This window comes from Oncorhynchus keta, unplaced genomic scaffold, assembly GCF_023373465.1.
Source record: "Oncorhynchus keta strain PuntledgeMale-10-30-2019 unplaced genomic scaffold, Oket_V2 Un_contig_15275_pilon_pilon, whole genome shotgun sequence".
Classification (NCBI taxonomy): domain Eukaryota; kingdom Metazoa; phylum Chordata; class Actinopteri; order Salmoniformes; family Salmonidae; genus Oncorhynchus; species Oncorhynchus keta.
In genome coordinates, this window is record NW_026279227.1 from 65,471 (window position 1) to 91,903 (window position 26,433).

The 26,433-nt window shown below is 43.1% G+C and overlaps 2 protein-coding genes and 1 long non-coding RNA gene across 3 annotated transcripts; 1 reads left to right on the forward strand and 2 right to left on the reverse strand.

The window, feature by feature from the left end:
• Nucleotides 1-3,497: 3,497 nt before the first annotated feature.
• LOC127918925 (homeobox protein Hox-A13b-like) lies at nt 3,498-5,929 on the reverse strand. The gene is made up of 2 exons (XM_052502196.1): nt 5,207-5,929; nt 3,498-4,911 (listed from the first exon to the last, which is right to left on the reverse strand). The coding sequence occupies exons 1-2, from the start codon at nt 5,850-5,852 to the stop codon at nt 4,670-4,672; spliced, it is 888 nt and encodes a 295-aa protein (XP_052358156.1). The 5' UTR covers nt 5,853-5,929; the 3' UTR covers nt 3,498-4,669.
• Nucleotides 5,930-13,681: 7,752 nt separating this feature from the next.
• On the reverse strand, nt 13,682-25,495 carry LOC127918927 (3-hydroxyisobutyrate dehydrogenase, mitochondrial-like). The gene is made up of 8 exons (XM_052502199.1): nt 25,337-25,495; nt 21,526-21,686; nt 21,016-21,125; nt 20,709-20,830; nt 16,219-16,352; nt 15,786-15,862; nt 14,697-14,853; nt 13,682-14,526 (listed from the first exon to the last, which is right to left on the reverse strand). The coding sequence occupies exons 1-8, from the start codon at nt 25,404-25,406 to the stop codon at nt 14,359-14,361; spliced, it is 999 nt and encodes a 332-aa protein (XP_052358159.1). The 5' UTR covers nt 25,407-25,495; the 3' UTR covers nt 13,682-14,358.
• Nucleotides 17,941-18,884, forward strand: LOC127918928 (uncharacterized). Its single transcript, XR_008101377.1, has 3 exons — nt 17,941-18,386; nt 18,540-18,767; nt 18,812-18,884. It is a non-coding gene; the product is annotated as an uncharacterized LOC127918928 (long non-coding RNA).
• Nucleotides 25,496-26,433: the final 938 nt, after the last annotated feature.

Consider the following 26,433-nt stretch of genomic DNA (forward strand, 5'->3'; position numbering starts at 1 on the left):
CAGGGAACTGAACAGTCCTCTGCTGGTCTACTATAGACCACACCCAAGTGTACACCGCACTGGAATCACTTGAAGTGTTGCAGTCAAATTAGCCTTTGGGTGGCAGCAAAAACAGTACAGTCATGAATTGTATCCATTAGTGCACACCGTAGCAAAACGTTTTGCAATTGAAAACCTTTCCTAATGAAAACGGGTGTTTGTTATTGGACAAGTTCAGGTTAGCCTCTCCCTTTTTCCAGTTTGTTTTCTCTTTGGTTATCAGTGAATAGGACCCAGGTTATATATGTAAGACGCTCCAGTCCAGACTTGTAAAATCCAGCGCCATAATTTCCCTCGACCCCGCACCTATAGCGGGACCTCTCCTTGGTGGGACATACTGAGTAATGTGGGTGTAGCATAAAGGGACAGTTCAGTGATTTTACATATTTACACATTTGTTTCCTTACCTTGAAAGCAGTCTATGGACAAGTGACTGCAATCCACACTTTTAGAATGCTTTACATGTAATGCCCAAATAATCAACTCAATATTATAATTGAAAAGCAACTCATTGAGTAACAATCCATTTAAGAGATGAGACATGCCCTTTTAAACGAGCCGTGGATCCACCTCCTGGACACAGTTGTTCCTATCGGTTTAACCTGTTTTCTGGAACTACTAAACCTATCCCTCTTCATTTATTAAATATATAGTTGCTATCCACGTGATTAGTCCTTGTATTCTACATCCAGGGGGTCTTCTGATAGATGGGATGTTGAATGTCACTCACGCAACTACACAGTATTTGTATTTTTTTGCACACACATTTTGTTATGTATGAATTACCATAGAGTTGTCTTTGCATTAGGACTGTTTATACCATGGCATTGTTGAATACCCCTTTCTGATTGGCTTGAAGGGCATTCTAGAGACGTGCATTATTTCCCTATAATGCACAGTATATTTGGACGGTAGAATTGAATGACTATATTTGTACATGTTTTGTTTGAGCTGCTTTTGAAAGCAAAAGTCGAATTGAAAACAATATTGTTGAATTCTATTTTCATAATAGCACACTAGGATTGATGGTTTGGTTAGCTAAACTAGGAAGTCTGTTTGTTTGGTTATCACTGCAGCTAACGTTACTGTAGCTATTTAGTTAACTTGCTAGCTACTTCAGTGGATGTTGAGCACATTTATAGCGGCAACTAACACATTTCTAGTGGCAAATGTGTTAAATTATAGCCATGGTATAAAAGGGATAATCAACTCGGTGCTCTGTGTTCTCTGAAAAATACTCGCTAGCACGTCGTGCCACACACTTTCCATTTCGTTCATTATTTCCATAGAAGCATAGCCCCTCGTTGATTATCCCTTATATAATGTATAGTTTGTATTTAGGTCTTGTGATGTTGTGATGTTTAGCCTGATGAAGACCCTGTTCTGTGAAGACGCATCCTCCTGTAGCCTGTCCATCTGCTCCTACTATACAGTATAAGGTATGTTTGTAAATAGTTCACAAAAGTGTTCATTGCACGATACAGGCCTGCTTGTCATTTAATGAGTATAATTTGACGCCAGTCGGTATAGCTTAAGTTGGAACTTTGATTTGACATTCCTCCTTTCAGTCATAGTTAGTGCTGTATATATAATGACTGTAAAAAAATACATTTATATTGCCCATCTTTTGATTTTAGGTATAGTCTATTGATTAAACATATCATCTCTCATATTTAACTATTTATTTAATTATATATTTGTTTTTCCGGTGATTTTATCCATAAAACAGCTATACCCATTTTCTGCTGAATTGATATGAAGTTGTATATAGTCTATCCACACTAATTCCCTATAAGTTGTTATAGGCTGAACGGAGATAGGACATATTGAGAAGAATTTTAAAGATTGAGTATTTGATCATATATCCACAATAGTTAGTGTCTGCCTTCCTTTAAAAGTGATTCAAAAAACAACGGGCGCATCGAAAAACCGTCGATTTCTATATAGGCCCAGGTTGGAGATTCGAGTCTGTAACAAAACGTAATCAGATTACGAAATACCATGCACGCATTATTGCCAATTATTAGCCACATTTAAATCAGTGCATTCATTTAATGTTCTCAATTGAGAAGACAAAACAAAGTGTATTTCCCTTTGGAATGTGTGTCACTCTTTGTTTTCTAACACACAAATGGACAATTTCGCTTTTATTGCCATATTAAGAACAAGCATATAAATATTACGTACATCAAGGTAAGCGTTTACATTTCCTATAGTACTCAATAGTGAATCGTTTCCATTCGGCAACATTTCTCACATGAAGAAATCTTGGATAAAGTATCATTCCATGTTTTTCACCTGCATGGAGTAGGCAATGGTCGGAGGCAATGGTCGGAGGCAATGGTCGGAGGCATATATCAATATATACTGAATAGACATATAAACACAACATGCAACCATTTTAACCATTTTCCTGAATTACAGTTCCCGAGTGGAGCAGCAGTCCAAGGCACTGCATCTCAGTAATAGAGGCGTCACTACAGACACTCTGGTTCGAATCCAGGCTGTATCACAACCGGACGTTATTGGGAGTCCCATAGGGCAGCGCACAATCTGCCCAGCGTCGTCCGGGTTTGGCCGGTGTAGGCCGTCATTGTAAATAAGAATTTGTTCTTAACTGACCTGCCTAGTTAAATTAATAATAAAGAAATCAGTCAACTGAAATAAATTCATTAGGCCCTAATCTATGGATTTCACATGGCCGCCATGGGTGGGCCTGGGAGGGCATAGGCCTACCCACTGGGGTAGCCAATCAGAATGAGTTTTCCCCCACAAAAGGGAATTATTACAGGCACAAAAACTCCCAGTTTCATCAGATGTTCGGGTGGCTGGTCTAAGACGATGAAAACGCCTCATGTGGAGGTCCTGGGATGGCGTGACACATGGTCTGCAGTTGTGAGACCAGTTGGACATACTGCCAAATTCTCTAAAAATGATGGAGGTGATTTATGGTAGAGAAATGAACATTCAATTCTCTGTCAAGAGTTCTGGTGGACATTCCTGCATGTCAATGGAAAGCTCTGTCAAAACTTGAGACATCTGTGGCATTGTGTTGCGTGACAAAACGGCATATTTTAGAGTGGCATTTTATTGTCCCCAGCACAAGTTGCACCTGTGCAATGGTCATGCTGTAAAATCAGCGTCTTGATATGCCACACCTGTCAAGATGCATTATCTTGGCAAATGAGAAATGACTAATACGGATGTAAACAAATTGTTGAAAAACATTTGAGAGATATAAGCTTTCTGTGTGTATGGAACATTTCTGAGATATTTTATTTCAGCTCATGAAACATGGGACCAACACTACATGTTGCGTTTATATTTTCGTTCAGTTTGACCGTGGTTAGGCCTACACCTGAACTCATCAAATGCAATGACGCAGATCCGGCAGCAGATGGCAACATTGTCATCTCATCATTATCAGTAGGGCATTTCTCATACAATAGCCTAATAGCATTATAAGGGCTCAATGTTGCAAGCCTCTACAACATTAAAATGACCAAATGGAAAGCTGTTTGACCCGTTGTATCAACGCTAGGCTTGTAGCCTACCTAAATTCAAGAAATTAAATAAAAAAGCTAAGAAAATGTCCCCGACAAAACGTTATTGCAAAATAAATGCTCATTACTAGTCTGACTTTAAATTTGTCTGAGAAAAAATATGAACAACGTAGTAACGGGGTTTCTCCAACTTTTATTGGGAAGAGCTCATTGGCTATATGTTTGCAGTCAAAAACAGGGGAAACTTTAAATGCAACTGTTCATGAATTACAATCAGATGTATTTACATTTGTTATGATAGAAAACGAAATACAGCATTTTCAAACAATGATAACGGCGCAGATAATTGTTGCGTAAAACAGAGTTAAGATGATTATTACTGTATGGGAAAAAAGACGTAGCCTACTCAGACATAATAAAAAAATGTAATCGTTTATAATTAACTGAATATTGACAGAATGCATAAAGTAAATGTAAAGCAATGTACTAATTAATAGCTCAATCATTATGTGAAGGGAAATGTTTCAGCTTCTAAAATTATATTCGTAGGCATAAACGATTTGCGTGTTGCGCGCTATCGCGCTCTCACCAACATTTCAATATCAATCAATTCAGGGAATGTATACTCAAATTCAACGAATAATCTCAAACCCTCAATATCAATGCTGCACAATTTTTTCAGTCATTAATTCGTACTCTGATGGAGCTAAAATGGAATTGTCCCACACAGATTTGAGTTTTTACGTTTCCAATTTACAGAAGGCTGTGTTCTGAGTAGAGATGTCATATTTTATGCTATGAGTTATTTAGCGTATTGGGAACAGTTTGTAGAAAATTATAAAAGCTATATGTCCGTCGAATAGAGTATGAAACAGAATATATAAACAAGGAGGAAGTTATTTCCCCATTTCCTTCAAACACAGGACATCGAATGGTTTCAATTAATTACGACAACAAAAAAACAACACAAAAAAGCCAAGTGGACCCCCAAAAACAGAGCCAACCCATGGCGGGCGAGAAGGAGACGCCTTATATTGTGTAATAAATTATAATATAGTTCATTTTCATTGAACAACCTTCAAGTCTCTTCCTTTTCTGTCTTTTTGTTTCAGTTGTTCCATATACAGCTAACTGGGACTCTTAAATTTGTTGACAACCTTCTTCTCTTTTACTCGCCTGTTCTGAAACCAGATAGTCACTTGTCGCTCTGTCAGGTTTGACTGATCAGATATCCTTCGTCGTTTGTCCTTTGTGATAAATTTATTGGCGACATACTCCCTCTCCAGTTCTTTCAGCTGTACCTTGGTGTATGGCACGCGCTTCTTCCTCCCACGTCGAAGAGAGCTGCCCTCACCTCCAGATACCGTGTCTGTGTGAAGAGCATAAACACATGCTTAATCAACCTAGAACCATCTGGAAAATTGCTAAAACCGTAGTATAGTTTCTTATAACGATGGGATCTGTCGTGTCTATCCACAATTCACATTACGGTGACAAGATGGATGACGGTTTCTTCTAACGAATTATTAATATGCAAATTGTAAAATGAAAAACAACGCAGGGCGAATGATGTTGTTTCTGCTTTTGATAAACGGAGGTTTATAATGTTGAAATATGCATAAGCTTGTGAAAACATTTAAGAATGCATAGCCATAAATCCATACCTTGAATGGACGATTTCCATAGATGGTTTGACTGTGGCTGGTCCTTAGCGCAGTAAACCTGACCATTCCATCCATTGGTGATAGCCCATGGCTGATAAGGCTCCACTGGCAGAAGAGGCTCATGCCTGGGCTCGGTGGGTCCGCTGAGGGTGGGTACCACTGGGATGTCCAGATAGCTGGAGACAGGTTGGTAAGGGTTGGAGGAGTAGCCTTGGTAGAAAGCGAATTCCTTCGCCCTGGACCCTGGGAACTCCTCTCCTGAAACGGATGTGTCCATGTATTTGTCCCCATAGGCAGAGGAGGGTTGCGCGCAGGACTTGACGCTGCTGTGTGACATCCTACACGGGTAGTAGCTGCTGCCAAAATATCCATAAGGCAAGGACGCATTTGATGAACTTTGGGCTGCGGAACAGGGGCTGCATTGTTTGACAGCTTCGCCCATGCCAGATACCGGCACCTCGCTCGACGTGTAGGTAGTGCTTGGAGCCAGGGACGTCGGATGCGCCAACAAATTCCTGCACTGATTTGCTGCATAATTGCCTCCTGTGAAGCCCTCCATGTTTTTATTGATCTCATCCAAACCGTTATCATACAGAAACATGACTGGGTCAATCCAGCGGGAATGCAGAAGTAATGACGCTGTCATAGCATGCCCTACATCGAGACAACCAGCTCTTTTTAAAAATCCCCACGACTGAAAAAAGAGATACGGAATCTGGGAGAGTAACCGATACTCACGCGCCTGTGTGGACCTAAAGATCGCAAGGTTATTGGGCAAAGCCAGGCACGTGATATGCAAAGGAGCTGATAAACGTCTAGACTGCAGATAATGCAGCTCCATGCCCAAAATGTTTATACTCTAAAACAATATAGCATTTAGGAGGAAAAAGACTACATGTTTTAAACAAGAGGATCCGTTTCGAGATATCATACAGATAACCATAGGCCTACACTCCATATAGTTGTTATTAATTAATCTATTGGAATGTGTCTGATGTCATTCTTGGTTTATAGCCTAGCATTTTGCTGAGGAAACATCACATGGATGGAGACTGACATTTAAATCCTTTTTGTCAAAATGCTGATAAAAACAGTAGAATGGAGATGTGGTGGACGCAGATTTATGTATGCAGCCATTACGCATTTCAATTTATCAACAGTTATATGGCCAAGGCAGTTTGTACGAAATATGGGTTGATACACATTTAATTCATTCATTTATATTTTTGTATGTATTTTATTACACCGTGTGAGTATGGAAAATCATTTACTACATTATAATTGACCAGAATGCGCTGAGCTTGAAAACAATGTGCTGCAAATAGCTTGGAAACAACATGCCGTTAGATACGTTTTTATCCCCCCATTTTTTATATATACACGAAGTAGCATACATTTTGTTTTATATACACGAAGTAGCATACATCTTGTTTTATATACACGAAGTAGCATACATTTTGTTTTATATACACGAAGTAGCATACATCTTGTTTTATATACACGAAGTAGCATACATTTTGTTTTATATACACGAAGTAGCATACATCTTGTTTTATATACACGAAGCAGCATACATCTTGTTTTGAGCTAATAGGAAAATATCAAGGAAGGTGAAACTACATTAAAATGCTTTGGTGGAGAAATAGTCATTCAAACTGTAAAGGAAATCAAGAATAGTCTGTGCGTAAAACTCACTGAAATGTAAACCATGCATGCCACGGCAATATTCTGAAACACACTGCTATTCTAGCTGCTGTTCGGTCTCTTATAGGCTTTATAACCTACCGAGAGAAAGCAGCGAGCACACTATTTGGCAGCGAGCTCTTTCACACATGGGTTAGACTGCTGGAGGCCAAAGACAAGGTCAAGTTGAAAGTTAGTTGCAGTCCGTCTAGCCAGAGATGTTGTTGTCATCCAACCACTGACCGTATGGCTTGAATTCCTTCAGGAGAGGTGAGAAAACAAACAACTACATTGTTGAATAAACCCATTGGTGATCTTTTGTCGATGTTTAAAGAAACCTCTGCGCTTATTCAGGCCATAGCATTTCTTAGTGACTTGGGGGGTGGGGGATATGTATTAATTTGTCCATGTGAGCTTTTGGCAAAGTAGTGAGTAAATGATGTAATTGCAGAAACATGCTGAACATAAACATGTAAGGGCATCCGACCGGTTTTCGTGTTTACCGACATGGCATTTATCCAGGGGTAATATCACCTGGGTAAAGACATAGGCCTGGCAAACTAGGAACGAAACCCATTCCATTCGCATTTCAGACGTGTGAAACATTAGCAGACAATAGTAAACGGTGGTTTCAAAGAGAAGTTCAACTGCACCATATTTTCAGCTCATTAAGAATGAGAGAAACATTCTGCTCTCCCATGATTTTTATGCATGTGGTAAGAGGCTATCTCAGTTAGGCTACAGGCTACTAGAGGAACGAATTGAGCTCATCAATTCGAATCAATGACAAAGTAGCTGTTTGTAAAATTGCATTTTACTTGTGCACAAATGTAACGTGAAAATTCGGCCGAGAAGAAAAAGAAAAACGAAGCTAGACGATATCTTATTTTAAGTTAGAATGAGCAAAATACTATAGGTTACAATATCGCCACTGGCTTTGTCTGTGAGAGAGAACGAACGAATACATTGTACTGCATTTCTTCCATTAGACGTAGTTGCGTGGAATATTTTAATAACAATGTATTCGAAATTTTACAAGCAAGAACACCAATACAATGGGCCGAGAAGGTGCCTTTTATGGTTAAGGTATTTGCAGGAGAACATTAGCATTTGGTTGTGACACTGCACCAAAATGGCTTTACCTGTATTCTTCATAGCTATTCAACTGCCCACGTTTTCCAAGATACACAGTTACCTGTATTCTTCATAGCTATTCAACTGCCCACGTTTTCCAAGATACACAGTTACCTGTATTCTTCATAGCTATTCAACTGCCCACGTTTTCCAAGATACACAGTTACCTGTATTCTTCATAGCTATTAAACTGCCCACGTTTTCCAAGATACACAGTTCCCAATATATATAGCCTGTCCCTGTATGTTTGAGGACACAAAGTATACAATTGTGCATATTTATTGAAATCTGTTTCAACGGTTTCGGTCGATGCTGTTACCAAGTTATTTTGGACGGGATGAGATATATGCCTGTGCTTTAAGCATATACTATACTGAAGTGTTTCATTCCAAACCTTGGGCGTATTGTCACCCAACCGAGTGGGCAGCCTGCTAAATGGCTGCTAATTCACAGTCAGAACTCCTTCCCTTCTCTTCGAATGGAGCCGAGTTCAGTGAGGCTGGGCTGTGTTAAACCATATGTTAGGCCTATGTTATTTAAGCCTATGTTCATGCGGCTATGAGAGAATTCAATGGTCGCAGTGGAGACATTAGCGGCCCTACCGCAGACATCGAAAAAGTGTCATGGAGCTAGTCATAAATAAAGCAATGACGCTGTGCTACTACCAACATCGATCATGGCCAGACCCCCAGTGCAGTGGTGGAGTGGGCCGGTGTGGGAAAGGAGGGGATCTAGCCTATACTCCTATCTGCCATGATGGTCACACACTCAGGCTCTTCTTAGACAAATAATGGCTTGTGGTGCCATAGCCACACACTGGCTCTGGGCGGTGAATTTCGCGGTCAACATTATCGTCAGAGGAGATGTTAATACGCCATGTCGTGGCACAATTTGGTTTCTTATTTGGTAAGCTACTTTAATAAACTGGTAAACATATCAGCGTGGACATATAGCGCACACAGTAGAGAGAGGCGATACACTGGACCTATAGCTTTAACAAATAATATCTGGGTTCTTGTGTAAATGCGTTCATCACAAGGCGGATAGATCAAGGGGAGATAGTAATCGAGGGTCAAGTCATTTTCAAAGACGCGTTTGACCCGCTGAAATATGAAAAAGGGTCCATAACGTCATAATCGAATGCGGTAGGCTATATAACTTTAGAGAAATTTAACGATATGCAAGTATCTACTACCACATATCTACAACACACAATCTGTGTTCGTGTGTGTATAGTGCGTGTGTTATCCTGTGTATGTGCGCGTCTCTTCAGTAGGCTTCATAGGTGTATTTTTCGTTTCACAAAACAAAACACATAGGCTCACATGATGGTAGAAGTAAATTAAGACATTTTAATAATTAAAATGGGCAATCTATTGTTGGGAAAAATACTATATATTTTGAAGACTTTGAATACTTTAGGAATACTAGTAGTAGCCTTGCACGAGCTTTGGCTGGTGCGAGACGGAACTGCTCCTCTCCTGTAGCGCGAGACAGCTTGTACAAGTACACCCCCTGGACACCCCCTGGACAGGATGCAAGTCTATCCCAGGGATTTACCCCCCAATCTATCGCGGAGTGCCAAGCAGAGACCCATTGGTTCCCATTTTTACAGTCTTTGGTATGACTCGGCCCGGGATCGAACTCCCAACCTGCCAATCTCAGGCCCGACACTAACCACAAGGCTAATGAGGATTAAATAGGACCACTAGAAAATAGGCCTAATACTAGAAATACTGTTTCGCGAATGATATAGACCTTAACAACAACCCTGAATCCGTATACGTCATTATATGCATAGTTATTCGAAGGTTTTTTTTTTTCAAATAAATGATCGTCTATTTAAGAACTGAGTTCAGAATGTGACTAAAACGTGTATCTCAGTGGCCGGTTTAGATGATAATGTACACATTTTGTTCAATCCAATAAACCAGTTTGAACTGCATTTCTTAAATATGATTGTACTGTTTATTATTTGGCTGTGGCTCATTAAGGATTTCGCTTAATTGCAGCAACCCACTATTTAGATGTTAATTGGCCTATAGCCTACTAGCTCTAACTTGTCTGAGTATGACCCTTTAGACGTTATAGAAATAAAATGTTCGTTAAGTGTACATTTTCAAATAGAGACATTTCAGAAATACGAGGCTATACAACCTTTTACAAAAATATTTTTAGTAAAGCCTAACAAAAATGTGAATGTCAAACAGCGACGTTCTATGCCAATTGAATAAATACAATTATTAAACTAATAACACAACCACTAACTTAACATCATTATTAAACCAATAATCATAATTATGATTATATTTGACGTCCAAATTGACATTAATGTTGAAGTAGCGGTAAAAGAACTAAAACAATCAGCGAATGACGCGTCCTGTCTGATGAGCGTTGCAGAATTAATTTAATATAAACCATACAGGCTTCTGCTTACTGACTGGTGTGTGTAGCTCGTTCGATAATACAAATGCAATGACGTGAAGATACACTTTACGCCTCGTGCCAATTTATAGGAGAGATAGTGAGATTATATTGAAAAAATGCATATATTCCTCAGAAAATTGTTTTATTCCATTGAACGAAATCTCTAGAAAGGAAGGTTATATCACAATATAATCCTTTAGCCTATTTCGTCTTTAAAAAGACTGCTTAGTTTATAAAAAGTGTATGTAATATACTGTAATTTTCAATGAGTGGACAGCCATTATTGATCCCTGCTCGTCAGAATTGGTTCTGGCATGGGATTTAATTCACTAATAGCAACACACATAAAATAGTGTTGAATTATTTGTGGAGACAAAGCTGGTAAATAATGACCTTAATGCTTAACACTTCGGAACAAAATCCTTAAATGTCCCTAAAAGTCTGTCACTTCCATAACCTCTGTATGAAAGTAGAATTTGAACAAAAAAAACACAAACTTCGGAATATATTGTGCACGTGGAACAGAATAGAGTTCCTTATTTACTTCTGGCAGTGGAGTTGGCTGCTGGTCGGTAGACTACAACCTACAGAGGTGGAAGAGGTGTCAGTGGAGTTGGCTGCTGGTCGGTAGACTACAACCTACAGAGGTGGAAGAGGTGTCAGTGGAGTTGGCTGCTGGTCGGTAGACTACAACCTACAGAGGTGGAAGAGGTGTCAGTGGAGTTGGCTGCTGGTCGGTAGACTACAACCTACAGAGGTGGAAGAGGTGTCAGTGGAGTTGGCTGCTGGTCGGTAGACTACAGCCTACAGAGGTGTCAGTGGAGTTGGCTGCTGGTCGGTAGACTACAACCTACAGAGGTGGAAGTGGAGTTGGCTGCTGGTCGGTAGACTACAACCTACAGAGGTGGAAGAGGTGTCAGTGGAGTTGGCTGCTGGTCGGTAGACTACAACCTACAGAGGTGGAAGAGGTGTCAGTGGAGTTGGCTGCTGGTCGGTAGACTACAACCTACAGAGGTGGAAGAGGTGTCAGTGGAGTTGGCTGCTGGTCGGTAGACTACAGCCTACAGAGGTGTCAGTGGAGTTGGCTGCTGGTCGGTAGACTACAACCTACAGAGGTGGAAGAGGTGTCAGTGGAGTTGGCTGCTGGTCGGTAGACTACAACCTACAGAGGTGGAAGAGGTGTCAGTGGAGTTGGCTGCTGGTCGACAGACTACAACCTACAGAGGTGGAAGAGGACACACTCCTATTCAAGATCACACCATTTCAATTCTCCTTTCTCTAACTGCACTGCATTTGTAGTCACAGTAGATTGAATGCACATCTACCAATATGTGTTAAGAGTTAAGTCCACGACATATACCAGTGACCCCCCCCCACCCCCAACCCTCTTCCTGCGACAGTGGGTTCATCTCAGATCGGACCCTATTCCTACTACCTGTGATCAGGGCCAATAGGGCTCTGGGGAATATGGTGCCATCTGGGACAGACACACTCTGTAGAACTCCCAGGCTCTGCAGCTAACCCAGAAACACCCAGAAGAACCTTTCACTTTGGCCTGCCTGGCCTGGTTGCTCTGCTCTATAGGATCTTGGACCAAAGTGGTGCTCTGTTTGTAATAGCTGCCAAGCAGATAACACAGCACTTAGTCTCCAGTGCTTAATGGACTTTTTATGGGCTAGTCTTGTGATCGTGTGACCTATGGCATCCTGGCCTCTCAGTGTCTCTCTTGGTAAACTAGATCAGAAACATGCCGCACTCTCCTTTGTCTTTGGGAGAGAGAGAGTGAAAGAGAATACTACAGTTTTTCTATTTCCATCAGAAAACAAGGACCTTCTTGATTTTTGATGACCATTTCACCCCTTAACTGCAGAGCCACTTCAATCTACAATGTTTTACTGTATCCTGGAAGCACTTCCCTCCTTGCTTCTATAAGTTTCCTGTTTTTCTGACATGCTTTGGAAGGCCTCTCCTACCTCAGGGTTAACTCAGTGTTATATTGGCAAACTTTATAGGAAACGTCTACACCGAGTGTACAAAACATTATGAACACCTGCTCTTTCCATGACACAGACTAGGTGAAAGCTATGATCAATTATTGATTCCACTTGTTAAATCCACTTCAAAATCAGTGTAGATGAAGGGGAGACAGGTTAAAGAATATTTTTAAAGCCTTGAGACAACTGACATGAATTGTGTATGAGTGCGATTCAGAGGGTGAATGGGCAAGACAACATATTTAAGTGCTTTTGAACAGGGTATGGTAGTAGGTGCCAGGTGCACTGGTTTGTGTCAAGAACTGCAACATTGGTGGGTTTTTCCACACCCAACAGTTTCCCGTGTGTATCAAGAACAGTCTACCACCCAAAGAACATCCAGACAATTTGACAGAACTTTGTGAAGCTTTGGAGTCATGGGCCAGAATCCCTGTGTAACGCTTGTCGTTCATGCCTCAGCCAATTGAGGCTGTTCTAAGAGCAAAAACAGAGGGGGGGGGCAACTCAGTATTAGGAAGGTGTTCATAATGTTTGGTATACTCTTGTGTATAAGAAACACTATTGAATTCTATAGGCTTACTACACAACCACCTTCAGCCAGTCACGTGCACTCTGGCTCACTCCTCCCCGTCTGGTTGCATAAGGCAGCAATAGAGGCGCTCCACTTCTGGTCTTTGGCCATCTTCTCCTGTATGTACAGCACATTGCATTGTTCATTTTGATTGACCTATAGGAAGAAGTTATACTGTCGCAGCCAATCAGTTCCTGTGCATGCAGAATTCACACACGCTTATGTTAAAAATCAGGGCCAGTTGTATTATTTAGTTCACAATGTAGCAAAAACATTTAACAAAACAAGCATTTCTTATTGGATAAATTCAGGTAATTTCTTCCCCATTTCAGCCATTTGTTTCAGTTTGGTTCCTAGTGAATACACCCCAGTTTACACTCTTATTTCCCCAAAAGAAAAGCAGTCACCTACAGACATGAATGAAAGTATGTGGGACAGCTTAATAAACACACATTAGACATCTTTGCTAGAATACATATTTGTACTGTGATGCAAAACTGAAAGTGCTTACCCTCTAACAAGGAGCTTAATAAAAATATAGAGTAATGTAATTATCTAGATCAGTCTCATCAGGCACCTTGTCTTCCTCCTGCTAACAGACACCTGTGAAAGGCTTTAGAGTAGTGGGTCAAGAAGCAATCCAATATCACTGGAAGGAAACATACCTATAGTCTCTCTCCTTTTATTAAACAGTAAAACACATACAAATAAGACAGGAACATTCTATCCCTCCATGTCAAGAGTAAATAAACCCAACAGGAAGAGAAAAACAAATGAACAGGATCAACACGTGTGGCGTTGCAGTGAGGTGAGTGGAGACTAGAACTAACAATCATCTGAAGTCCCAGTGGTCTATTGTTGACGAGTGTGGTCGTTAACGAGTATAATGTGGGTCATTTCCTTGACAACGCCTGGGTCTGCTTTCCATGACAACGTGTCCTAAGGTAGCACTGATATCGTCATGTTGATGGCTGTAGTGGTTAGTCAGCCTACTGAGTGACAGTGACTTGAGAGCCTCCCCACACTTCAAAAACATCCGTCTTCTAGCCAAGCCATCGAAAACATTATTAGACAGCTACTTTAACAAAAGGCAGGATCACAGAGGCAACATGACTCCCATCTTACAGACAGTGTAGTCTAGTACTCTGCTGAGATGATCTGTCATGTCATCACGGCTGGCTGCGCTCTCTTGGCTTTGACCCAATACACACGTCTTGACAAGTCCTGGGGAGAGGGAGGGGGAGGGGGCAAACCGACGCATCCTAACTACATGGTAGTAGTCTTGTATGGAATAGACCCTGCTAAAGCTATGGATGGGGGGTGGGGGTACTGTTCCCCCACCCCTATTGGCCCTCGTTCTCCTCATCCTCCCTCAGGAACTGGAAGACAGAGGAGAAGTCTTTGGCGGAGTAGCCCCGAGCACACATCATGCGGTATATCTGGTGGGCCAGGGAGCCCAGAGGGACAGGGGTCTTGGTGTTGGTGGCTGTAGTCTGGGCTAGCCCCAGGTCCTGAAGAAGACAAACTCTCATTAGCTCTCTGCCATCACCGCTTGTTGTACACAGCACAGTTAAAACATGTCAAACGCACGTCTCTTTCCAGTTACATTAAAGTTAATACTATTGACAGAGACATTAACGAAAATACATTGTGTACTAAACATCTTGAGAGAGAGAAACACCTTGGCCATGAGTTGGGTCCCAAAGCCTCCCTGGTAGTCGTTTCCAGAGGGGACTCCCTCCATGACACCAGGTACAGGGTTGTAGGTGTCACTGGACCAGCAGCGACCTGAACTCATGTTCAGGATCTTAGCCAGTAGCTTAGGGTCCAGACCTAGTCTGCCAGGGGCCAGGAAATCACAAGCATTAATTTTTAAAAATATTTTTTATATACAGTGCCTTGCGAAAGTATTCGGCCCCTTTGAACTTTGCGACCTTTTGCCACATTTCAGGCTTCAAACAAAGATATAAAACTGTATTTTTTTGTGAAGAATCAACAACAAGTGGGACACAATCATGAAGTGGAACGACATTTATTGGATATTTCAAACTTTTTTAACAAATTAAAAACTGAAAAATTGGGCATGCAAAATTATTGCAGGTGCATTTATACGGAGACTTGATTACACACAGGTGGATTGTATTTATCATCATTAGTCATTTAGGTCAACATTGGATCATTCAGAGATCCTCACTGAACTTCTGGAGAGTTTGCTGAACTGAAAGTAAAGGGGCTGAATAATTTTGCATGCCCAATTTTTCAGTTTTTAATTTGTTAAAGTTTGAAATATCCAATAAATGTTGTTCCACTTCATGATTGTGTCCCACTTGTTGTTGATTCTTCACAAAAAAATACAGTTTTATATCTTTGTTTGAAGCCTGAAATGTGGCAAAAGGTCGCAAAGTTCAAGGGGGCCGAATACTTTCGCAAGGCAGTGTATGTGTATGTATGTATATATATATATATATATATATATATTTTACAAGTTTAAGGTGGGTTACTGTTTACTATGTGTAATTTCTCTGATTGCTGGTTAGTCATAACTACAAGTAAAGGACAAGTCAGAGACAACATGTAGACAGTTGATAGAGTAGGAGCTTCATAAAAGTAGCTTTTCCATTGGATAGTTCCTTTAAGAGAGCGACTATAGTGGTAGTGTTACAGATCTGTACGATACTCACAGCATGGTTCTGTTCATCAAGCGTTAAGTACAACAAGACATTTTGTTGGAGATACGTTCTCTGCTGTGAATATATTGTGAATACTCAACCTGATGCCAAGGTTCATGGTCTCAGAGGTCCCGATCATGCCTATCGCCAGCAGCATATTGTTGCAGATTTTGGCTGCCTGTAAAAAACAGTCTCCTGGTTACATCCCATGTAGTTTTGTAATAATCCACCCATAATGTCCCTAGTAAGAATGTAATGTGTGTATCCCCAATGGCACCCTATTCCCTAAAATGTTTTACCTTTGACCAAGGCCTCAGGGACAGGTAGCCTAGCAGTTAAGCGCATTGGGTCAGTAACAAAAAGGTCACTGGTTTGAATCCCTGCACAGACTTAGTGTTAAGTGCCTTTTCACCAACTTCTCCTGTAGGTTCCTCTGGATAAGAGCGTCTGCTAAATGACCCCCCCCTATTTTTTTAAATATAAATAAATGGGGGCCATTTGAGACAGGTCATGTAAATGTGTAGGACAACCTACCTGTCCAGTGCCGACAGCCCCACAGTACACCACGTTGGCTCCCATACAGGTGAGCAGCTCCTGGGCCGCAGTGAATTCCTCCTCTACTCCCCCCACCATGAAGGTCAGCTTCCCCGAGCTGGCAGCCCCCACACCTGAACAAAAGGAGGGTGAGATGCACATCCTAAACATGAGAATATCTGATGAAGACTTGGGTGAAGTGGAAACGTTGTACATTTGGGAGCATAGCACACACCAGACAAACACACACACACACACACCAGACAAACACACAGGGCCTTGGGATGGGCTGTGCTTTGTAGCTTAGAAAACATGGCGGTTTCATTACAAGTCTGTCAGTAACTGTTGTTACTTCTCAAAACTTATGAGGTCATCACAGAAAGATTGATGCAAATCTACAGAGCACTTTACTAAAACAGCTTGTTCTCTTGTCCAACACCCACCCTTCTCTCACCAAGTTTGGCTGAGAAAGTAATTCCACATCAAATCAACTGAAATTAAAAATGAGGTAAGCCCAAGGCTTGTGGATTATTTCAATAGCTTCAAACATAAGGTTGTGGGGAAAGTAAAGGGAGCTAAACAGACAAAATGAAGTGTCAGCAAAAAGCTGGCTGAGAGAAAGATGTCTCAAATCCCATGACAAATGTGGGATAACCAGTTCAAATATAGAAGAAAAAGAGGGGGGGATTATTTTAAACACATTAAAAACTTAACATACAAAGCCCCAAAATGCATAGATAAAAAAGGCAACCCTTTCATTTCTGTTGCCAAAGCGACAGGCCCTCGGTCTCTGCCATAATAATGTGCAGTGTGTGTGTGTGACGACTGCATCTCTGCCATCTCACACAGCCTGGGAACCAACACACACCAATTACAGAGTCTCTAAGGACATGAATCACAGTGAAAGTGAATGTGTTTGTTGGTGGCTACGTAGCTAGAGCTCTGTGGTCAAACGTTTTCATTCCAGTCAGCACAGTAGTCTTTAATGATAAACATTTCCCAAGGCTTTACGTACAAGTCTAATTGATTTCAATAAAAATGTATAAGAAAACAACTGTATTTTTCTGTGTCGTAATGGACTGGATTTGGGACGAGGTTATTGTATGATGCCTACGCTGACAGAGCAGGGGAGCGTTCCAAAATAAAACCCTACTCCCCTATATTGTGCACTACTTTTAACTAGCTCCCTGTGGGCTCTGGTCAACAGTAGTGTACTATATAGGGCTCTGGTCAACAGGAGTGCACAACATAGGGAACAGGGCTCTGGTCAACAGTAGTGCACTATATAGGGAACAGGGGCCCATTTGGGCTGCATCCCAGGTTGTGGCTTTCCTATTATTGCTCCAGAAAACAAGGCATTCCTTCCAACAGTCAGTCTGCTGCCAAACCTCTCTGACGCACTGTGGGTTCTGGCTGGAAGAGGCAACACATGAAGGACAGAGAACCAGAGGTCTCTCAAAAGCACAGGGAAACAGCCTGAGTTTAGACCATCTCGCACAAAGTAAGTCTGGGTTGGAGAAGGTACCCTGGATACGCCCAAACTGGGTTACAGCAAAGCTCCTTGCTGGATTCAGAACAAGCAGAGTTGGAGGTTCTAAACATGATGAGTCTCCTGATCAAAGGCTCATGTCTTGGTTACAGTACCATCATCTGGGTAACAATGACAAGTCTCATCGCATTCCCCTGTGCTCTATTACTACCATGCAACTCATTTGACCCCCCCCCGAGAGGGTCAGTTTCTGGCCACTGATAACATGTTCAACCACAGGCATTCCAGCACAGTATCAAGGTAGTAACATGCTCCAATACTTAACTCTAACCAAACACACACACACACACACACACCTCTGTGACCTGCAGCCACCCAAGTTCAACGTGGGAAGCTGGACAGCCTTAATCCATGAGCACTGCCACAGGAAGGATGCATATAAATCATTACTAATCTTTAGGGCCTGATGGTAAAATATGCCAACATCAACTCAAAGTGGCTTTCCTCAAGTTAAAAGGCGGAGTTCAAACAAACAGTGTGTGTGTAGAGTGTTTCCCCTGAAGTGTGAGTCTACCCTGAAGACTGATAGTGTTTTACAGCTTGGAGGTCAGTATGGCTCTTCCCCATCTTCCCTAACCCATAAGGTACGGCTCCTCCTCCTTATGACCCAGTCTGTCAGGTAGGTACTCCTCCTCCTCCTCTTTATGACCCAGTCTGTCAGGTAGGTACTCCTCCTTATGACCCAGTCTGTCAGGTAGGTACTCCTCCTCCTCCTCTTTATGACCCAGTCTGTCAGGTAGGTACTCCTCCTCTTTATGACCCAGTCTGTCAGGTAGGTACTCCCCCTCCTCTTTATGACCCAGTCTGTCAGGTAGGTACTCCTCCTCTTTATGACCCAGTCTGTCAGGTAGGTACTCCTCCTCCTCTTTATGCCCCAGTCTGTCAGGTAGGTACTCCTCCTCTTTATGACCCAGTCTGTCAGGTAGGTACTCCTCCTCCTCTTTATGACCCAGTCTGTCAGGTAGGTACTCCTCCTCCTCTTCATGACCCAGTCTGTCAGGTAGGTACTCCTCCTCCTCCTTTATGACCCAGTCTGTCAGGTAGGTACTCCTCCTCTTTATGACCCAGTCTGTCAGGTAGGTCCTCCTCCTCCTCATGACCCAGTCTGTCAGGTAGGTACTCCTCCTCCTCCTCTTTATGACCCAGTCTGTCAGGTAGGTACTCCTCCTCCTCCTCTTTATGACCCAGTCTGTCAGGTAGGTACTCCTCCTCATGACCCAGTCTGTCAGGTAGGTACTTCTCTTTATGACCCAGTCTGTCAGGTAGGTACTCCTCCTCCGCTTCATGACCCAGGCTGTCAGGTAGGTACTCCTCCTCCGCTTCATGACCCAGGCTGTCAGGTAGGTACTCCTCCTCCGCTTCATGACCCAGGCTGTCAGGTAGGTACTCCTCCTCCGCTTCATGACCCAGGCTGTCAGGTAGGTACTCCTCCTCCGCTTCATGACCCAGGCTGTCAGGTAGGTACTCCTCCTCCGCTTCATGACCCAGGCTGTCAGGTAGGTACTCCTCCTCCGCTTCATGACCCAGGCTGTCAGGTAGGTACTCCTCCTCCGCTTCATGACCCAGGCTGTCAGGTAGGTACTCCTCCTCCGCTTCATGACCCAGGCTGTCAGGTAGGTACTCCTCCTCCGCTTCATGACCCAGGCTGTCAGGTAGGTACTCCTCCTCCGCTTCATGACCCAGGCTGTCAGGTAGGTACTCCTCCTCCGCTTCATGACCCAGGCTGTCAGGTAGGTACTCCTCCTCCGCTTCATGACCCAGGCTGTCAGGTAGGTACTCCTCCTCCGCTTCATGACCCAGGCTGTCAGGTAGGTACTCCTCCTCCGCTTCATGACCCAGGCTGTCAGGTAGGTACTCCTCCTCCGCTTCATGACCCAGGCTGTCAGGTAGGTACTCCTCCTCCGCTTCATGACCCAGGCTGTCAGGTAGGTACTCCTCCTCCGCTTCATGACCCAGGCTGTCAGGTAGGTACTCCTCCTCCGCTTCATGACCCAGGCTGTCAGGTAGGTAAGGTACTCCTCTATATTACCCAGACTGAATCATCAATAGGATAAGCAGAGAGACTGAATGGATTCACCATTTTGTCAGACATGAAAGGAAATGATCCAGTGTCGGCCATTTTAACCTGAACCAAGGCCCACATGGGCGTCTGCTGTCCTGGGTAGTCACCAGGTTGTCAGAAGAAATACAAATCAGTCCTCCTCCCAGTGGAATTCACAGATACACACGTGTGGCAACAGAGACATGAGTACACATATGATCATGACGGAGATGTTTCTCTTTATATAACTTGGTCAAATGGTTTGTTGTAAAAAAAAAAGTTTAATTGTTGTGAAGTTGTGCTATGAGAGAGAGATGCACTGGTCGTAGACTTTAAAACACACATTTTCAGAAAAGGAGGGTCAGAAATAGTTTTTTGAGCTGCTGGGATCTGAGAGCGGAGCGTTTGGATGGAAGGGTCATCGGATCAAACTCCAGATGCTGGGATCTTAAATAATCCACATCATGGGTCACAAATGTGCTAGAGAGAGCAATCTACTAAATCTGGTCCATTTCAACAATTAGGGAGTGGAGAGGCTGGTCCTCTCAGATTGCAGCAGAGACCCCCAAGGCAATACTGCGTCCCAAATATCAGCATAGTCCTATGGGCCCGGGTCAAAAGTAGTGCACTATATTTACATTTGTTTTGTTATTTAACTAAGAAATTCAGGTAAGAACAAATTCTTATTTACAATGACGGCCTACCCAGACGACGCTGGGCCAATTGTGCGCCACGTTATGGGACTCCCAATCACAGCCGGACATGATACAGCCTGGATTCGAACCAGGGACTGTAGTGATGCCTTTTGCACTGAGAAGCAGTGCCTTAGACTGCTGAGCCACTCGGGAGCCCTATATAGTGAAGAGTGCCATTTGGAATGCAGCCTGTATTAGTCCTTACCTCCTGACACAGGTGCGTCCATAAAAACTGCCCCCATCTTCTCCGCGGCCACGGCCATCTCCTTGGAAACGGCTGGGTCGATGGTGCTGGAGTCGATGAGTAGCGAGCCTTTCTTAACCTTCCTGTAGAACAGTAAAGTACCCACCTTATAGTTTAAAACAGCAGTCTGAAGGGTTTCTGTTAAAGACAGATAGCTAAGTGACTTGATTCTTGTATTAGGACTCTGGTCAAAAGTAGTGCACTATAAAGGGAATAGGGAGCCTTTTTTTGACATAGCCAATGAGTAATCGAGAGCGAGGGATCTTACTTGAGGATACCGTTGGGCCCAGTGTAAACCTCGATGACGTTGGGACTGGAGGGCAGCATGGTGACGACGCGGTCTGCCTGGTCTGCCACCTCCGCAGGGTTATCCACAATCTGACAAACAGGGCTTTATTCATTAGGGCACACCGTAGCAAAATGTTTCAAATACAAAAACAAGTGTTTCCTATTGGACAAGTTCAGGTAGTTCCTCCCCGTTTTAGTCTATTGGTGCCTAATGAATAAGCTACACCCCAGGCAAGTGCAACCATTAGGATTCATTTAAGAAGTAGATCGGCAATGACGAGAGTAAAATCTTATGATGGACTCAGTTTGTTTGGACACTCATTTAAGTGGTTTCACCCATATACAATAGATATTTTTAGTCTTGGTATTTTGTTTGTGTTTTTGAGCACCTACCAGCTGACATCACATCAGAGATGACATGCTATCAGCCGGCGCATTTCGCTCAATGCACTGCCATTAGCAAACAAGCAAGCTAGTTTTTTTGTCCCACCTGGGCACCCAACTCTTGCAGTTCTTTGCAGGACTCAGGGAAGACGTCAGTGGCGATGACGGGGTATCCGTGCTTCAGCAGGTTCTTGGCCATGGGTTTTCCCATGTTCCCCAGGCCGATGAAACCCACCTGGGTCTTAGAGGCCATGGACCTGCTGGAGACTGGGAGGTACAAGGGTGTATTCATCAGTACAAACCGGTGCAAAACATTCCAACAAAAACTAGTGTTTCTTATTGGACAAGTTCAGGTAGGCCTAGGTCCCTCCCCTTTTGGTTCCTAATACACCCCAGGAACAACTTGTATTAAGACTAGACTACTACCCAAAGCCTTTTGTTATCCTTTCAGCCAAGCTGAGACAGCTCTAATACAGCTTTTCTGTGTAGGCCTTCACTATAACAAAAATAAATTGTCAGAATGTGAAAAACTATAGTCTCTTGCAAAATACTGTTAAAAGGCTCCCTAGTCCATTGAAACAGCCAGGACACTTCTAATCTAGGCCTTGCCGTTCTGTTTCAATGAAATCCAAACATAACCCAGCCCTATCAATAGTTACCCAAGACCTGTATAGTGCATTGCAGTGGGTAATGTCAGAGGCAAGCTTGATAAAAACTAAATACCAACAAGTTGGCCAGACATTTCTACTTTGATTCCAGACATTCATTTTTTCCTGAGAATGAAATTAATTTCAAATCCTAAACCATTTGATATGAAAACCCACTGCAGCCCTTGTAGTGCCAGTCAAGCTAATGCAAACACAATAATTACATATCAAAGCAGTAAGCAGGTAGTGAACTCATTCACCATTTCCTATAAAAACATGTATGAAGGCTGAAAGTAGAGACGTATTGGCCAAAGGGCATCTTATAAATAAACTGTGGTGTGTAAATGTGAGAGAAGAAGGGGGGAGGGGGATGCAGGCTACAGGTCTCTCACATGGCTGGCTCTCCCAGCCAATCTTCATAGTGGCTTCAGTGGAAAGAGACACCTGACCTGCCACTGTTGGACTGAAGCCGTGTTCACTTGTTAGTTGGAACTAGGAAACTCCGAAATGTACGACTCGCTAACTGATTTTAGTCACACACGTGCCACGTTCAACGAATCAGCAAGTTGTAAATGTCAGAGTTCCGACTAGCATTTGAACGTGGGACAAGGATACTACCATACACACACACACTACAGCACACAAAACCCCCATGGCTGCGTCTCAATAATCTCTACTTCCTCCTGAACTGTGTCCTCCCACGAATGTAAAGGCATTAGAATGGTGTAGGCCTGGGCAAGAGGGAGTTTCCATGTATCAGTGCCAGTCAATGCCATGAAGGGACGTGAACCAGAGCATACGTCGAGAGATTGTTGGGACCCAACCCCGGTCTTGTGTGGTAGACCTACTGCCATTGCAATGAAGGTCACTTGCCCTTAATCATGACTCAGTTCCATTACACAGAGTCATTGGAGAAAGGGGTCTTCTGTATGGGGCAGTTTTGTTAAGCGCTCCGACACTCAGTCTGAACATGAACACGCATCGCTTGCGGTATGGTTTCGGAAGCATAAAGGTTATTTCATATCAACGAGAAAAAAAAGAGGATACATTTACACACACCTTTATAAAGGTTAGTGTTCCAACATAACCAAATCTCCATGTTGCAGCTCTTTTGAACAGAAAACAGACAGAAGACAGGCAACCACCTACGCTAATTAGCCATCTAGCATTCTCCGAACACCTGTATGCCAGCGTATCTGTGCAAACCTGCTACATCAAGAGCATCTTTTTTAGATTTAGGATTCTGTCTCCTGATGTAAGGGCTATGCTTCAAAAGCCATGATTATTGTTTTGCAAGCGATAATTATTAGCATTTCTAAACGTGAAAACAGTGTCGGGATTGTAGTTGACACAAGCCAGTCGTGGGCAAAGCTAACCACATAAAACTGTAGGGAGAATGCCGCCTAGAGTTTGAGAGCTAGGAGGTCACGTTTTCACAAGGCTGGTTATCAAGGTAAGGGTTGAGCTACCAGTAGGTTGGGCGAGGACAGTAGGTTGGGTTATCAAGGTAAGGGTTGAGCTACCAGCAAGGACAGTAGGTTGGGTTATCAAGGTAAGGGTTGAGCTACCAGCGATGACAGTAGGTTGGGTTATCAAGGTAAGGGTTGAGCTACCAGCGAGGACAGTAGGTTGGGTTATCAAGGTAAGGGTTGAGCTACCAGCGAGGACAGTAGGTTGGGTTATCAAGGTAAGGGTTGAGCTACCAGCGAGGACAGTAGGTTGGGTTATCAAGGTAAGGGTTGAGCTACCAGCGAGGACAGTAGGTTTGGTTATCAAGGTAAGGGTTGAGCTACCAGCGAGGACAGTAGGTTGGGTTATCAAGGTAAGGGTTGAGCTACCAGCGAGGACAGTAGGTTGGGTTATCAAGGTAGGGTTGAGCTACCAGCGAGGACAGTAGGTTGGGTTATCAAGGTAAGGGTTGAGCTACCAGCGAGGACAGTAGGTTGGGTTATCAAGGTAAGGGTTGAGCTACCAGCGAGGACAGTAGGTTACCAGCGGGTTATCAAGGTAAGGGTTGAGCTACCAGCGAGGACAGTAGGTTGGGTTATCAAGGTAAGGGTTGAGCTACCAGCGAGGACAGTAGGTTGGGTTATCAAGGTAAGGGTTGAGCTACCAGCGAGGACAGTAGGTTGGGTTATCAAGGTAAGGGTTGAGCTACCAACGAGGACAGTAGGTTTGGGTTATCAAGGTAAGGGTTGAGCTACCAGCGAGGACAGTAGGTTGGGTTATCAAGGTAAGGGTTGAGCTACCAGCGAGGACAGTAGGTTGGGTTATCAAGGTAAGGGTTGAGCTACCACCAGTTATCAAGGTAAGGGTTGAGAGGACAGTAGGTTGGGTTATCAAGGTAAGGGTTGAGCTACCAGCGAGGACAGTAGGTTGGGTTATCAAGGTAAGGGTTGAGCTACCAGCGAGGACAGTAGGTTGGGTTATCAAGGTAAGGGTTGAGCTACCAGCGAGGACAGGTTGGGTTATCAAGGTAAGGGTTGAGCTACCAGGACAGTAGGTTGGGTTATCAAGGTAAGGATTGCGCTGGACTACATCTCAATGATCTGTACTGGCCTCACTCACCTGCTTTTCCTTTCCTTCCATTGTGCATGAGAGCTGGTTGATAAGCTGAAGCAGTGGTTCCCAAGCTGGGGGTACTTGGACCCCTGGGGTACTTGGTCTATTGGTAAAAGGCACATGGGGGACGGGGGACTTTAGGGGTACCCCAGGGATGAGTAAAATACAGTAGCTGGAAAGGTTGGGAACCACTGAGCTAAAAGCTATTACTAGAAACACGGAGGAGTCTAACAAACGCGTGTACTGTACAGCATACATCTACGGACGGCGTGGCATTATAATAGACCATATTTGTGCAAACAATCACCCTATTAAACAGAACTCGCTTGGCTAATCGACTGACTTGCTGACAAGAGCTGTGGGATTTGACTTGACCCTGAATTTGTTACTTGTGCGAGATGCACACGGACACACCTTTGATTAGAACATTTGCTGGTATTGGCTATCGGTCGTCTTGATAAACAAAAAATGTTTCGATCAACCAACGTCCCATGACTTAAGCAAGCTCTTATAGCTAGCTAGCCATTTCAGCAAACTAACTAACGTTAGCAGAAGTGAGCGAGCCACAACAGCCAATGCTAATCAACTTTTGTTCAACGTTGATTTTTCACGCAGCGGTGCCTTTCGTAACATAGACGGGAATGGTCATCAAACAGATCCTCAACATTGATGGTAGACATATTTTTGTTATATTTTTAAACTCCTTACCCAAAGTAAAGTCAACATGTTTGAGGCTCCTTCCCCATAGGTTCCGAGACCCCCTTAAAACAGCGGCCATGTTTCTTTCCTTTCTGACCACGGATTCAGCGTGACATAATTGGGTGGGTTGTAAATGACACGTTTTCTGCCCAATCACAAAGCCGCTTACCCAGTTTTATATGCGATGAGAAACAGTGGGGGCGGGACATCTGAACTGCATGAACTTGAAGGACATGACTGATTTCATTCATCTAGCACTGAAATGCACAATCAGAAGTTAATAACACAATTTCAATTATCTGCTCGGGCGGTGGAAAACCGTTTTCAATAGCTCAACCCTAAATAAACCTAACGTTATCAGCAAATACAACTCCTTCTCTGCATTTCGCCACACCCGCAATAACATCTGCTAAACGCGTTTGTATGTGACTAATAAAAATGTGATTTGAAATAAACTATATAATAACGGCATAGAGGGGCAAACTGTACTGTATCTTAATACAACGATCATGTTACATACAGGCATTTTTTGCCTCCTTTGGCGGAAATATACCGTGATATGCACTGTTCTACTGTGTCAGACCCACTCCATCTGGGACACTGTCAGGGTTTCCCCTAAATATGTCCATTTTGATCGAGTTATATTATATTATGGAAGAACAGTATCTGGGGTGCCTAATTGCTATTGCTATAAAACAGGTGCCTAATTGCTATTTATTATAATCTGGTTACCAACGTCATTAGAGACCAGTAAAAATACATGTTTTGTCATACCCCTGGTATAAGGTCTGTTATAAACATGGTTCTAGCCCTGAAGGCTGATTGATAAATCCATGATTATCGAAAACTTCAATAAGCACTTCTGCCTTCCGTCCCGGCCAACAGTGGCGCAACGGTCTGAAGAGCTGCACTCCCTGGTTCGAATCCAGGCTGTATCTCATCCGGCCGTGATTGGGAGTCCCACAGGGTGGCGCGCATCCAATTGGCCCAGCGACGTCTGGGTTTGGCCTGGGGGTAGGCTGTCATTGTAAATAAGAATCTGTTCTTACCTGACTTGCCAAGTTAAATAAAGGTTACATTTAAAAATAGATATCAAATAGCTCGAA